Raw genomic sequence first — 15,918 nt, 5'->3', positions numbered from 1 at the left:
TACCTTGACAATTAATCCCTAATAGGCACATTTATTGCTGCACAACTATAGGACGCCCTCATCTCTGAAGACCAGGATATACTCCTTAGAGAGAAGCTGCAATAACTGACCATCAAAAGCTAGCGTGTGCTGAAATTGTAGTCATGTATAAGACACACCGCCGATATGTTTCCGAACATAGCGACAACGGGAAGAATTCATACGCCGGAACCAAATCTGTGATCTTTTTCTTTAAGTTCAGCAAAACTGCCGCCTTCGCTATTCTCCTTGGAATACAGCTGTGCCCGCTTTACCGCACAGTCCCTGACCCCTGACTTATAGCTTCTGTGAAAGCTTTGCGGTCCGTTTATCAAGCCACCCTAGCGACGTCTCATCCAGTATATTTCCACGCGTGGTATATCTCGGTTCAGCGCGGCACTTGCGACGGGAGGCAACTCATGCAGTCGCGATTGTCGCCTAGACGACCGCCACGAAGAAGATAAGAGCGCGCTCTGGGGCGGAGGGGCGGAAAAAGCTGTTCCTGATGCTACCGGCGCGGCCGACGCATACGTGGTGAACGATGCCTCCCTCAAGCACGCAGTACACGCTGGTTGGGAGTCTCCCCGGAGCTGGACTGGAGGCCCCTGACTTTCCGCAAGCCTCTTCCAGCCAACCGTGTATGCAGCGCCTGCGGTCTGGTGCGAAAGAAGACCGCGTTGCTGCCCTGCATGCATGCGCTATGTGACTGTTGCTACGGGCAGTGCTGCCAGGACGGATCGAACGAGTGTCCTCTGGACGGCAACGCCTACGAGGAGGATGACGTCACCCTGATGGACTTCTCCGCTGGCGATCTGCTGAGAAGGGAGGTAGGCGCGAATATGCAGGAGTAGAGTTGCTTTGGCTTTTTTTGTTTCTTTTCGCTTGCGCGTTTCTCTTTGCAGTCCAGAGTGTTTCTCACATGCCTACGCATTTCACATCCGTCGGAGCACCTTACAGAAGTAGAATGCAACCAAAGAGCTCTGTAAAATGGTCATACTGTTGCAGATTTCCTTTGTCAGCGTAATGTTGTGCTGGATATCAATGGTATCGGTTCAGTAACGAGGGGCAACTCATGTAGTATATTACGTGTTTCTCTAAGCAAATATTATACACGCTTAGCTACGCTCACTTCTGCTCAGTGTTGAGCCGCTCTGCGAGATATTCTTGCACTTAAAAGAGCTGGTGTGGAGAGAGTAAATATTGTGACGACGACGAAGCTGGCAGTGGCGCGGGACGGAGCGCTCGCGCTAGGCCAGCGGCCATTAAATCATATCTCGTTCATGGTTCACCACGCCTCATTCTTTGGCTGGCCGCCACGTTACATTTGGTGCGACGTGCTGGGGTCCCTTCATCGCCATCCTGGTCCCGGAGCTTCGGTGTCCTGCGCCTGCCGTGGACGTCGGCGGTGAGTACCTGGTCCGCGCCGCCCGGCCGTGCCCCAGCCCGCCGGACCTGAACCGACCTCGCCGCTCACCCCAGCCCCAACCCCCGCCCGGACCACAAGACACGACGACCCAAGACCCCACCGACCCGAGACCCCACCGACTCGAGACCCCACCGACCCGAGACCCCACCGACCCGAGACCCACACGTGAAGACACCGCCCCCCCCTGCCCCTGCCGTCCGGTGCGTCCACGGACCTCGGCCGTCAGCTCCTGGCACCCCCCGGCTCGGATGCTTCGTGTACCGGGACTCATCCTCTCATCTTTCTCATCGTTGCGGCCAGCACTGCACCATCTTCTACATACTGTTAAACCCCCCACTCAAGACCATCGCCATTTCGCCGTCTGTTCTTCACCGATCGGGACGATCGCTCGGAGGCCCCGGGTAGTGTGACGACGACGAAGCTGGCAGTGGCGCGGGACGGAGCGCTCGCGCTAGGCCAGCGGCCATTAAATCATCTCTCGTTCATGGTTCACCATGCCTCATTCTTCGGCTGGCCGCCACGTTATAATATCTCCACACTCTCCAGTGCTAACAGGTTGAGGTGTTATGCATGGTGCATTTGTTAGCCCCGAAGCAAACCTGGTGGCCGGGAAAGTTTCGTCTTAAATCGCAGGTATTTCGATCACCATTGAAACACAGCATTCTCGCTTTAGCTGAGGCTGATCCTACAATGTTAACTTGATATATGGTGCCAGTGTGCTTCAAGAAGGGCGTAATTTCTTAATCTGTCGATTCTAAATCGTACTTTATAGACCGTTTAAACTCCGCCAAGAAACCCTACAACCAATATTCAGAGAAAGAACCTCTTTTTACTGACTTTGCTTTCCACGGAGACAAAATTATAATTACGGGAGTTTGTATTAGTTTATAATATTGCATCGCATTCAGGTCGGGGTATGTGTTCCTCTCTTATCTCGCACAGCTGGTTGCGTTCAGTGCTTCCTTGGTTAGCACGCGCATTAACACAGGGCGGAAAGCCTTGCGTTGAAGCCGCGCGAAGCCGACATCTGCCCATTCCTACCTTCCACTGTGTACAAAGCCGCGTGTCTTGTTCTTTTTCTACGTAAAAGACAATATTACGTTTAAATTTAGAGTTCTGTTCAAGCGCGCGTGCTTCAAGCAGCCGCTATGAGGCCGCCGTGCAGCTCCTCGATGCACCCTAGAATGCTGTACTGTAGAGCCGCCAACGTTGTCAGAGGCAGGCCTTTTTTTTTTTCTACGACCAAACGAGTGTGGTCTTCCACCTGTTGAAGGCTGTTTCGTGATAAGTCACACACCTTCCTCAAACATGGTGTGCCAGTTCAAAATAAGATCCCCATCCTTTTAAAGATGTTCGACGAATGGTTAGGTACATAATTTTTTTTCTCTTCTTCACACTCCAATATTTTTTATTTGCTGTTTTGATAGAACTTGGTGAACAATGCGAACGATACATGTGCAGTATACAGTGCAAATAGAAAACTTGATTCTGTTTTCAAAATATCTGTTGAGTTTACCATTTCCTTTTTCAGGGCCGCAAACGAGTGCCTAATATCGAAACCCATTTCCTATTCGCTATGCCCAGCTTTGCCAACTCTCCAAGTCAGTTGTTTTGTCTCCTTGCAGGTGAAGTGCTGGAATGAAGGTAGTGGCTGCCATTATGAAACAGCTGCTTCAGGGATCGTCCGGCATTTCCAGATGGCATGTGGTCACCACTCCGTCCGTTGTCCCAAGTGCTCGGCCACCGTCCTTTGCAGAGACGTGTGCACGCATCTCCGGTCGGCCTCGTGCAACACTTCGACATCCGTGGCATCCGAATCCGAAGTTGCACCTGCTCACGCGGAGGAGGCAGCTTCGTTGACTTCTTTCAGAAGAGCCTTCGAAAGGCAGGCGGGTGAAATCACAGCATATCTGAGGCCAATGGCTGTCGATATCAGCACGCATGGGGACCGATTAAGCGAAGTCTCTCATGGCATAAACACAATGAAGGAGACACTGCGTCAAGAACTGACGTCTTTAAAAGGACAGAACCAGGAGGAAATAACGTCGTCCAACGCGGAACTGAAACAATGGTCTGCGACATGCAGCGATACAGTTACCTCTTGTTTGAAAACTATAAAAAGCGTGGAAAAAAAAACTGAACGATAACATGAGCGCAACGCGAGACGACTTGTCCCAGATTGCAGCTAGCATTGAACAAGTCAAGGCTGAATTGAAGGACAGCGTTCAAAAATCATTGCAACCTGTCCCCAAAGTGCGTAGAGAGAGTGCAATGCAAGGGACGCAGTGCGAGGTTCTTGTAAAAGGAGTGAAATCGCTTCGGGACAAGGCGATGAGGGAAGGCAGGGCTGAGTATGACAGCGAGAAGGTGTGCCTTCGCGGCTACTGCATGTCCCCAGGAGTCTCGTTCGAGCGTAACGGGAGATCTGTATGGCTTCAATTGAAGTACACCCTGCACAAGGGCGACATGGATGACGACGTCCAGTGGCCTTTCAAGCACAAGGTCAGGATGAGCATAATTCATCCGAGAGGAAGAAAAGACATTGTGGAGGAAGTTGAATCAAATCCATATGACCCGCGTAATCAAAAGTTAACAACACCAAGAAACGAGGCTTATTACTATTCACCTTCGCTTATCCTCCAATATCTCATCATTGAGGGGTACGCAGAGAATGATCAGCTTCGGATCAAGTTGGAACTGATGCCTTGAACTAAACTTGAGCCCAGACCCCTGCCATCCCTCAGAACTTTCTTTAGTTCTTCAGTGAATAAATTTACGTTAGGTAGAAATTCCGCTGAAAATACTGGCATGAAGACTCTTTTCGCAACAGCTTCTATTAGTTACACTGCACAAAAACAGGTTCTAATTTTGTTTCATTTCTGACCTTCAGAAATCCCCTACCGTCAAATCTAAAGTACAAATAAATAAATAAAGAAATAAACAAATGTTATTTTTCTTCTCCCTGCGAATGCTGCGTTTCCAGAAACACCTCGATAAAAAATAGTAACCGCTTATTGCGTTCCTTTTCTGATTGCATCCTTTCTATACGGAAAATAAAACGCCGGCTGTAATTTGCAACTTATTCATGAAATCAATCTTTATATACGTGAAGATATAATGTTTGCGACCTTATTACACGTATAATCTTGTTTAGTATAATGTACTTCCATAATATAACCAGCGATACTTTGACACCTTAAATGGAAACTTCGAAGCAACGACATATTCAAATTTAAAAAAAAATCGTGTTTTTTCTATTGGTGTTTTTTTTTAGTTAGGATCAGATCAACTCTTCCAAAAGTACAGCAGCGTCATTTGATTTGTTATGCACGTTGTGTCTTCGAGCATTTCCTCCACACGCGGACAAATAGAGCAGCGTTGTCCTGTTCCCGAGAAAAAGGCCTTCTTTAGACGAGCGACAGAAGGTAGGCTGCCCCGCAGTAACTTTTTCTAACCTAACACCCATTTGGCCCACGGGCCGCAAATGGACATCGCCCCCCGTCGGAAGCTACGCATGCCCTGTCATTCATGCTTACCTGGATACTGAGCATGCTGCCGTCTCTGCTTGCAGCCTCGACTTTAGCTTCGTGTCGCGTACGATTCCTATCATTGCACACTATTCCGCAATAGACCGATTTCACAAGGAGTTGCGCTACGCCACCGCTGCCGCGATGCATTCTGGTAGTTGTGGTACTTCCGGTCGGATTTCGTGCTGTGTTTGCACGCCACTAGCGCAGTTCTGCGAGGCATACCATCAAATACGTCGTGTTCGCGGATATTTCACGATGGTTGGGTACACTTGTTGTGTTCCGGGTTGCTACAATAACAGCAGCAAGCACAAAGGCCTTGGATTTTACGTTTTTCCCAAGGAAAAGAAGCTACGAGAGCAATGGATCGCTAAGATCAACAGAGCTGGACAAACTGGCAGGTAAGTTATATGAGCGGTGCTCTTAGCGTTTTGTGCGATAGATTACGCGGTCGTATGTGCACATTTGCAAGAGATGCGTTTGTGTGTCAAGGAGGCTGTATGAGCGATGTAGTCCGTGCGTAACAGACTAGCTGCTCAGTAGAGACGCCGCCGGCACCCATTCCGCTTCGCAGCGGTGTCGTTTCCGAGGCTCGCAGGTTGAGTCATTATTGGCCAACGCATATTATTAGTGCGTAAGCACAAATCCGATGGGTACCGACCCCGAGCAAAATCGTCCGTTGTCTGCTGCGCTGTCTGCTCGCAGCTGGCCTAGCGCGAGCGCTCCGTCCCGCGGCACTGCCCGCAAATCGTCGTCTGCTACTTAGAACAGATCAATGAACAGATCCGTGCTTTCGCACTTATTCGAATGTAGTAAGCATTCTCTTGCTGTTCTTCTTGGCTTTTAAGCCCTTCCTCAGTCCCCAGTGGTGCGCGGGTGCTCTCTTGCAAGTGGCCTTAGGGCTGTTGTTTCCTTTCAGTTCAGTGTTGCGCAGGCAGCTGACAGAGATGTTATGTCTCAAACGTTGTCACGTTTTCATACTCATTGGATTCACAGTAGTGCGCTGCTAACTGGGCTGGTGTTTTTAATCATGTGTTCCTTCAAACAACAATAATTGGAACTACCATGCATACCTATATTGCTTGTTTTATATATTGAGCTGTCAAGAGAAAACCTACTTACGAACCGCCGCGGTGGTTCAGTGGTGTTTGCGTTCGGCTGCTGATCGCAAGGTCGCGGGGTCTGTCGTGACCGCAACTGCTGTTTTTCGCTGAAAGCGATATACAAACGCTCGATAAACAACTGAAGGTGGTCCAAATTAATCTGGAGGTCTCCACTACGTTAAGCGTCCCTCGTAGCTGATGTGCATCTTCGGTGCAGGAAACTCCAAATTAAAGATAAAGGACCTACTTACTGCATGAATGCCACGACTGGTATTGTTTAAAATGTTCATAGTAAGCACATCAAACGGCTTGTGACTACATGGTCATCCTTTTTACAGATTTTCGCGGTTTGTTCCGACATCAGGCCACAGAGTCTGTGGGGCCCACTTTGAAGGAGGAAAAAAGACCTACATGATTCGAGTGCCCACAGTCTTTCCCCTAAAGCCACAAAAGGTGATGAAGAGACGTCCGCTGAAGCGAATAAAGGTATAGTAGCCAGCTACAAGCCGAGCATTTGATGTCTGCATCTGTTTATTGCACAGGTTTTTGCTAGTTTCAAGTTAATACACTTAAATGTATAGGATTGAGTTCGAAGTAGTCACAGCATGAACCTGTAAAGTTCTAAGTACTGCTGCAGAATCTTTGTGTAGCTCTCTTAGACATTTTCTTGAGAGTAGTTATTATTTTATAAACAGCAGTGTCAGGTAATCTTGCCTTAGACATTTGTGATATGCAGTACACATGATTGTGGTTTAGTTCTACTCATTTTGTGCTATCTTTTTACTATTTGACTTTCTTAACCTGCTTGCTTGTTCTTCTACTGCTACCCTATTTCTCAAATAAATATTATTTCCCTCCTTGCTTCAATCAGCCCACTCAGAACACTTCTCTCTACAAAAAGCACAACACTGCCAAAGGCCTAATAGTGTGCAGCCCCAATGGGTTTGTCATGTTTGCTTTAGATCTTGCACCTGGGAGGCTCTCAGATAAGGCATTGACAGAGTCATGTGGCGTTCTTGACATGTTTTCATCTGGGCGCAGTGTGATGGCCGACAGGGGATTTACAATAGCTGATGAGTGCAAGCAGCGCTCGCTACACTTGAACATCCCCCCCTTCATGAATGGGCGTCCACAACTGTCGGAAGAAGATGAAGCAGAGACAAGACGCATAGCAAGCCTTCGCATACATGTGGAAAGAGTAATTGGAAGGGTGAAAAACTTCCGAATCCTGTCGCAGGTTTTTCCCAACAGCATGGCAGATCAACTCAACAAGGTTTGGCATGTGTGTGCGCGTCTAACAAACTTTGTTGATCAGCCCTTACTCTAACTACTATACAGTAACGAACTCTTATTGTGAGCCGAAGTAACTCCTACCAGCATATGCCCAACTGCATGCTGGTGCCACCTGACTAACCACTCCTATTTTCGAGAACAGCTCACCACTTACTTTTGCTCACAATAGTGCTGTGCATCCCATTTAATTATGGTGACACCACCTGCATGAGCCGTTAGCCGTACTCCATTAACGAGACCACTATTAATATGAACACTTTTTCTGCGGATCACACTATTTCATATTTATGCCTTGTCCGTATGAAAAGTTCTCCAAACAGTGGGCAGAGTGAAAATGCGCAATGCTTATATCCATGTATATTTGTTGTGTTAGTATAGATAGCGACAAGAACAAAATCATGCCTGCCCCGATCAGAGGTTCCTGTACATTGACTACAGACACCAGTGAAAGGCAGTCCTAAAGTGCTGATCCCTTTGTTACAGCCCTTTTTTTTCTTGTTGCCTGCTTGGCATTGCCAGGCGGCCTTACTGTTTGCCATATTCAATGAATTAGCAGCCTGAAAGCTGCTTTCAGGCTACTGGATACAGATGTGTGCTAGTAGTACAAGGGGCATGAGCTGATGTAATAGCAGATACCTCATCATGCTATGAGGCGTGATAACACGTTTCTTGGACGATCACTCATTTCAAACTGCACCGCATTGTTTAAAAAATAATGGTACCCAGGGTAATGCACTCGAAGCTCCCAAACTTTTGTCCGATTTCCTCTTCACTGCAGTGTACTGAAGGTGGCCTTAATCAGACCTGAATGTTTTCTTTTTTATTGATTCTTTATGGATGGCTTAATTTATGGACAGTTTTGATCAGATCTAAAGTGCTCATATTAACAAGGTATGACTGTGCTACTTAAAATTATATTTCTTTTAAACAGTTATCAATTTTACCTTCAGTCTTTGCTAAAGTAAGTAACATTAAGTGGTGCAAGTACCTCGAGAGCACAGGAAACAAGTCAGTAGCCATTCCGCATGCAGTTGCCCGAATTTTTTACATGGCGGTTATTGTAGGTAATTGTAAAGCGCTCAGCATGTGGCATGAAAGCCTGATCACTGCGTTTTTTTATCGGGACCAGCTTTCTCAGGCACATGTTCATGTTTAATATGATGAGAACATTGCCTACTTCCTTGGTATTGAATATTATTGCCATGAGAGATTAACACTGAAAGTGGGATTATTGAGTATGTGGTGTATACTGCTGTAAAGGAGGTGCTAACCCATTCTTTTAACTGTTTGTTACTATCAAGTTCCTGTTTAGACACGCAGAGGGCTGTTGAACAACCATCTGTTATTCCTATGGAGCATACATGCATACGATTAATAACCTTTGCTCTCTGTACTGTTTTACAGAGTGCCCTAGAAGTGGATTTTAAATGCTTTTTGTCATATATGCTGAGTTGCATGCCAGTTGTTTAGGTCGGCTCTTGTTTTCCAGGATGCTTTGTCGCAGTGTACCTCAACTGCTGATATTTTCCTTTTTCTGCTTTTGTAGTCTACTTTTGTTGTGTCCACAAGAGTCACTTCGATTGCACTGTTCTCACAGTTTATGGGCCACTTCCTGGAAGAAAGCTCTTCGCAGTTTTTCAGGAGATTTTGTAGTTGAATGCTCACTACTCTAGGAACCACAGCACAAGGAACTTAATTCACAAATGGACCATCTTGTCTGACTGTTGTCTACTGACACAATGCACATATGCTTTGAAAACAAAGCACTGGAGACATAGTGCACGGGCAGTACCCAACTGCATTAAACATGCAGTTTTATTTTATAACACTTCAAAACAGACAATACTCGTGAGTTTTTTAGGTATATGCAATAGAACTCTGAATAAGACAAAAAAAGTAGTAAAATGCACATAAATACAGCCACAAACTTAACATTTTTCCAGTGATACAAATTGTTTCATGCATCTCACAGTAGTTTCTCTATTTGTACGTATCACCATGCATTGCACAAATAAATTTGCATAAAAATTATGCATCTTAGGTACTAATAACAACTGCTTCTTGGTATTCTTATGCATGCTTATCACAGATTTGTACTGAAAATGCTGTTCCCTGAGGACCAACAGTTCTTGAGTGACTTTGAACAATAAAATTCATTGCTCTTTATACACCTGTTAATCACAGATATGCATTGAAAAACGAAATGCTAGACTGATAAAAATGATTAGAGCAATAAAAATAACAAATATCAAAAGGCACACACCATTTTTTTTCCCAGAAAGCAAATGAGCAGACAATCTCCTCGTAGTGATCGGCAGCTATAAATGCACTCCAGACTTAATTCCTAAGAGTCGCCTAAAACGCTTTTTTTAGAGCACATAGAGGAGCCTCAACATCACTACGCAAACTATCGTAGAGCCGCCGCGGTGGCTCAGTGGCTATGGTGCTCGGCTGCTGACCCGAAAGACGCGGGTTCGATCCCGGCTGCGGCGGTTGAATTTGTTTGGAAGAGAAATTCTAGAGGCCCGTGTACTGTGCGATGTCAGTGCACGTTAAAGAACCCCAGGTGGTCGAGATTTCCGAAGCCCTCCACTACGGCGTCCCTCATAGCCTGAGTCGCTTTGGCACGTTAAACCCCATAAACGAAACTGTCGTAGCTGCTTTAATAGCTTGCACAACACTCATTGCTGCATGTGATAAAGGGGAAAATCAGTGGTTAAGGTGCTCGGCTACTGATCCCGGGAGCCTGTGTTTAACCCATTGTGGCCATGTATTGATGAAGACATACAAGACATGCACATGTGCTATGCAATGTCAGAGCCTGTTGAAGGACCCCATGCAGTCTAATTCAATCTGGAGGCCATATGTCGCTTTAGGACATTGAACCTCGCACTTTACAACTTTTTATACTCAAATAAATAGTAACATGAGTCTTTCCATTTAAATCAATCCTTTAGTACGGTGAGAAACTGCTTTTTCATGTGAGTTTAGGAGGAGTTTAGGCTCTTGTTTGTAACACGCACATACAACACATGCACACTTATGCCATTCTTTCAAGATTTGTTTCAGCGTGTGTTTGAAATGAACGGCAGCAAGTACATCTTAATGAAATGTGAGCAACGGTCCACTAATTCAATGAAAAAGGGTTCACTGAAGAGCACTGTAACCTGCAGGCACTTCTCTTTGCTGTAAACGAACAGCACGCATGACTTAATGGCAACCACACCCATTTGCATTTGCACTTGCGTGTAGTACTTGCTTGTGGGCTTCAGATGCCCATCACGTAGTTCACGCTTTCTAAATGCCTCCACATCCATTGGGATTTTGATTTCAATGAGGCGAACTTCGCAGCAGCCACAGGAAACAATGCCGTCTGGACTTGCACCCAGAAATGGCTGGTGGCATGAAAGAAAAAGGCCACATTCTTTGACACTGATGTCAGCATGGTTGTTATTCTGGCTGATAAAAGCTGCTCGTGCCTCAGCTTCAAGTAGCAGCCCTCTTTTCATTGCATAGGTAACGCGTGGTTTTTTACCCATGACTGCATTAGTTACAGACCGGGCATCATGGGGTCCCATTTTTGTTTTACAAGTGTGTACCCATGTATAGACCCTGTGTGCAATTGAGGCTGTGATGAGGCCTTCCCTGTAGGAGTGCCACAGGGGACTTGCACTTTGCAGCCGGGTGGCTACCTCAATTGCCGCCACCTCCTCGCGTGTGTATAAGGCTGACGGAGAATTCTCTTTCACCCGTTGCAACCAGCGGGAGGGCAATTTAACCGCTGTGGCTGCGTCTGACTCCACAGTTCTCTCTTGTCGGACAGGCAAAAAATCATTCGCCTCTAGCACATCAGCAAAGCAGTGAAGGCCGCTTGCTTTAAACTTTGCATGCAAGTTGACCAGCTGTGAGGTGCGGACATTTAAATTCTCGCTCCCAAGAGATGAATACTCCATTCGTTTTTTGTGGTGGCTTACAGCAGGACTAATCCTTTCTGTTGTGTCTTTGCTGAACACCAGGTTGCTCATCTGTCCACTTATTGCTCTTGGGTTCCTTGGATGGTACCATTGGCGTTCTGTCTCTGTACATGAGACCGCTTCTGGTACGCTACGCAGGTCATGCTGCGCAATATGCATGAGGCCATACAGCACACAGCAAACATGCTTACACACCCCTCCCTTTCCTGCAACACATGAGCAATGGCCAGTGATCACTTCACCATCACATTTTGAGACTTCAGTGCTCACTTTGTACAACGTTCGTGTGGACATAGATGCCAGCACTTCAGCACGCACAATAGTTGCTGGAGATGCCCTGGTGGAAAATTCGAGCTTGTGTAGGTGGCCAGACGTAAACAGGCGCAGGCCATCTTCTCTGTGTTTGCGGGCTCCCTTTTTTTCAATGTATCTGCATAATAAACACAGAAGCAAGGATGCATCAAACCAAAGCTGTTTGGATGACATGCTATGAAGAAGTGTGGGAGTCACAGTGGTCCAAGTAACTATGGCCCCTGATAATGAGACATCACTGAAAAAATCAACATGCAAACCACTAAAAAATTGGCTTTTTGCCCACTATGGTTCGATGAAAGCTACCGAAAGCAATTTACAAAGGCATCATTTCTTCTCGTGATTTTATTACGGTGCTTTATTTGGAAAAAGCAACCTTAATTGGAGCTTTATTTTATTATTTTGTGCATTTAATTTATGTTAATTAATTTAAGTTGGAGTTCATTTCGGGCCTCTGCACCATGAATTTCATACCTGTATATGTGCTCTTTTGCAAAAAACTGGTTCAGTGATCTCGTTTCGCGAGTCCATTCCTGCTGGTTCAGCTCGCTGGGTCCAGCCATATCTGGTTTCACGTTGGCCTGCACAGAAAATTGATTGAACCCACAAAGCTGTCGCATGCTATCTGCACAGTTCAAGAGGCCTGTAAGTACTTTTAGAATGTAGTATAAAAACAAGCTCAGTCGCTAGATTGTGCTGCCATGAACGTCCGAGATAAATCATGCACACCTACACATAGGTGCGAACCCGCAGTCGCGCTCAACAGTTGGCGAGCCCCTACGGACGACGACACAGCTAGTGCACACTGAATGTTTTTTGAGCAGTCATTCACTGCCATCCAGGCTCATATTACAGTGGTTGTTGTTCTCAAACATGCATTTCGCGCAGTTAACAGTTTTCGAAACGAACTCCGCGTTGCCAATATACAGGAAACAACGCGAGCCTTCGCGTGCTCGGTCACCGATCCAAAACGCCAAACAGTTCGAACCTTATTTTCTTTATTATCGAATGACTGCAGACCAACCACAATATGAAGGCGGTCCGGCTCCGCAACCGTCGACAGGCTCGATACCTGTGCAGTTTACTCAAGTGTGTTGACACAGAGGGGCCCTTGAATATTTCCGCGGAGGTTTTCACAGAACGTACTATATCGACCCTTTTATCATGGTTCGCAGAGACTTCTGAGAAGCCATATCCCAGGCGGGCAGCTTATTTTTTTTCTAAGGGGCTAATGAAGAAACAAAAAGCAGGATTACATTGAAAAAAGATGCGAATACGGCAGCAGACAAGGCGGTGAGGAGCAAGTTTCCTTTCCAAAGTGCTTTATCAAAACACGATAATACGTTGAAATACTTACATGAGAAACGACACCGATGATTAGAAGCTCCTGCGTACGTCCCACACAACGGATTGCTAAGCAGCCTCAGGCGTGGAATCTTGCGTTGAAACGTCGCAGCGGCCACGGCTACAGCGGCTGGAATACCACGGCGCTCCGTCTGTACTACAACAAGCATGGCGGCGGGGCAACTTCCGGTGTACTCGCGCATGCGCTGTTTGCTTTGTGAAATCGGTCTATTCATGACAATGTCCAAGCGCGGAATACTGCCATTCTTTTTTTTTCTTTAGAAGAGGACTTCGCCATGTCATAGCAGGAGTGACCTACTGTGGTCGAAGATGCTGTCTTCCTTTTTTGGAAACCATGCACACATCATGCATGGTTCAACAAATGTTTTCACGTCAATTTCTTCTGAAATCCTGGTAACTCAGCAACTCTTCGTATTCTCGGTGCTTTTCAGGATTTCTTTTCAACCTATGACTATCGCTGATACAAGAACAGCTCCGGGCCCACCTTCTTCTCCCGCTTCCAAACGACCAGTTTTTCGAAGGCGATAAAGCTGAAGCAAGAGTTACCCGCCTTCATCACCTTAGCTCAAAGCTGACTTCGTGCTTTCCGTTGTCATGAGGCACTGCAGCACCTTTTAGCTGGAGTTAAAATATAAGATGCACTGTTTAGTAAAACCAACAATGCAAACAATGGTTATGCTGGGGCACAAAGTCTTTTTCTTCCCATAGAATATTTTCGGTGCACTCCGAAGCCAACATTGCCCAAACTCCTTGCTAAATAGCGTATACAATACTATGAGTAGAGTATCGTTGCACTTACCATCACAACGTCAACCTAACCTGCCTCTGCGATAGAGAAATAGAGTCATTGCAAGTTAGTATTAAAATATCTTCTTCACCTCTCTGTTATCATACTGCGTTTTTGTACAGTACGCTATAAATTACAAAATTGTGCAGGAACGCTCTACCTCGCCTCCACGCACGTTTAGCAACAGAACCGCTTGAGCAGTCAACCCAAACAGCGCTTACAAAAGCTTCTTTAGTCGGTCTATAGGCTGTCCATGGACTTCAGTCTACGAAGTCTGTAGACTAAAGACAATTCATAGAGAACAGTCTATAAGCAGTACAAATGCTATAGGCGATTTATCGACTTATGGTCATGCACGTTTTGTAGATTTCCGTCTATGGACAGTGTATAGACTATAAACAGAAAAATGCGATAGAAAGTCAATGGAGTCTTTAAGATGCCTGTAGACTGTCTGTAGACCATTTTAATAATGGATGGCGCCGCTAAGGGTGGGCCTCTTGTACGCGCACAGGTCGAAGTATACCGATTGAACTGCACCCCTCGACTCCCTGGAAGCTTACTAAGCGGCGTAAATTAAGTAGTCCCACTTCATATAGAGTACGGCCAATTCACCGGAATGTAGGTGGCAACACGGCACGCTGTAGCCGCGATGAAATGAGAGACCTCGCGTTTTTATTTTCTGAGTTTACCAGTCGCGTAAAGAAGTAACGTGATAATTGGAGATGAAAGCCACGTATCTTGTTGTTTTTCTTGCATTGACAAAACCTTTCTTAGATTCAAAGTTCGTATGCCACCTTGCAGTGGCTGTCTGTAGTCGCCGCTGCGCGTTTGCTCTCCAGTGCTTCGACACACCATTGAAATTGCTCTGCTTGAGCGTTGCGAACGCTATCAGGGCCCGGCCGTCGAATATGCCGACGAACAAACAAAAAATGTTAGCGTTTTAACGTAGCTAAACCAAGCAGACATGCGAAAGCATGTGCTTAGAATGATTCGCTCATGGTTTTCTTTTTCTGGGTCGTCGGCACGTCTGGCAACAATATCAGGCTACGGTTAAGCTCTGACCGAGATTCACATAATCTTATCTGTTCGCGCCGAGATAGAAGTTGAGGAAGACGACGATGTGTCCTGCACAGCGCGAGTGTGTGCTGTTTAACACGAGGCGTGGTCGGCTTCAGCAATAGCATAATACGAGGTCTGTTAGAAAAGTATCCGACCTTTGGCCGAAGAAAAAAAATAGCATAACTGGAGCGTTGGAAACCTAATTACCTTCAAAGTAGTCTCCTTGGGACTCCACACACTTCTCCCAGATGTCCTGCCACTGTTGGAAGTATTCCGAAAAGGCCTTTTTCGGAATGGAGTTTAGCTCAGCTGTCGTTGCAGCCATAATGTCCTCTCTTGTCTGAAATTGCGCTCCTTTCAATGGCCTCTTGATTTTCGGAGACAACCAGAAGTCGCAGGGGGCCATATCAAGAGAGTAAGGAGTCTGCCGAACTACAGGAGGCTGGTTTTTCGCCAAAAAATCTGAATCAAATGCGAGGAATGTGCAGGAGCATTGTCATGATGGATGCGCCAATTTCCTGTTGACCTCAACTCCGGTCTCCTGCGCCGCACAGCATCGCGTAGGCGACGGACAACACCCCTGTAGTACACTTTGGTCATTGTTTGACCCTGGGGCGTGCGTACTCGTGGTGTGCCACACAGCGAGAGTCCAAGAAAGTAGTCAGCATCACTTTGACGTTGCTGAGCATTTGGCAGGCCTTCTTTGGTCTTGGGGACGTGGAATGCTTCTACTGTGACGACTGGGATTTGGTTTCCGGGTCGTACCCGTACACCCAAGACTCGTCACCAGTGATTATGGTGTTGATGAAGTCGGGGTCACTGTTTATGGAATCCAGCGGGTCCTGTGAGACTTCAACACGAAGCTGGTTGTGCTCCACCGTGAGCAGCTTCGGCGCGAATTTCGCCGCAACTCTCTTCATGGCCAAATCTTCGGTGATAATGGAATGTGCAGAAAAACTACTGATGTTCACCTCTTCCGCAATTCATCGGATAGTCACACGACGGTCCCGCATCACCAGAGCGTTCACTTCGGCAATGACCTGGCCATTTCGGA

General features: G+C 46.5%; 1 protein-coding gene and 1 pseudogene across 3 annotated transcripts; one reads left to right on the top strand and one right to left on the bottom strand.

The window, feature by feature from the left end:
• The first annotated feature begins 544 nt into the window (after positions 1–544).
• LOC149329737 (uncharacterized) lies at positions 545–4,403 on the top strand (annotated as a pseudogene). Its single transcript, XR_016285600.1, has 2 exons — positions 545–845; positions 3,070–4,403. The product of XR_016285600.1 is annotated as an uncharacterized LOC149329737 (transcript).
• A 4,742-nt stretch (positions 4,404–9,145) lies between these two features.
• LOC149329736 (uncharacterized) lies at positions 9,146–13,224 on the bottom strand. 2 transcript variants are annotated; one of them, XM_089560445.1, is made up of 3 exons: positions 13,011–13,224; positions 12,128–12,234; positions 9,146–11,771 (listed from the first exon to the last, which is right to left on the bottom strand). In XM_089560445.1, exons 2-3 carry the CDS (start codon positions 12,214–12,216, stop codon positions 10,433–10,435), a joined length of 1,428 nt encoding a protein of 475 aa, XP_089416571.1. In that variant the 5' UTR covers positions 12,217–12,234; positions 13,011–13,224; the 3' UTR covers positions 9,146–10,432. The 2 variants fall into 2 exon arrangements, with proteins under 2 accessions (XP_089416571.1, XP_089416569.1); XM_089560443.1 differs by having other exon boundaries at positions 12,128–13,224.
• Between the last annotated feature and the right edge of the window lie 2,694 nt (positions 13,225–15,918).

Source organism: Amblyomma mixtum, chromosome 9, assembly GCF_055824585.1.
Source record: "Amblyomma mixtum isolate Tamu chromosome 9, ASM5582458v1, whole genome shotgun sequence".
Taxonomy (NCBI): Eukaryota; Metazoa; Arthropoda; class Arachnida; order Ixodida; family Ixodidae; genus Amblyomma; species Amblyomma mixtum.
Note: the sequence above shows the minus strand (reverse complement) of the source record. Positions and strands in the feature narration are given on the sequence as shown.

Bases quoted from the DNA above. Each gene is read 5' to 3' on its own strand.
- LOC149329736 (XM_089560443.1), bottom strand. From the start codon at position 12,273: ATGCGACAGCTTTGTGGGTTCAATCAATTTTCTGTGCAGGCCAACGTG. The intron at 11,772-12,127 runs GTATGAAATTCA...TTTATTATGCAG, and splicing joins GCAAAAGAGCACATATACAG to ATACATTGAAAAAAAGGGAG.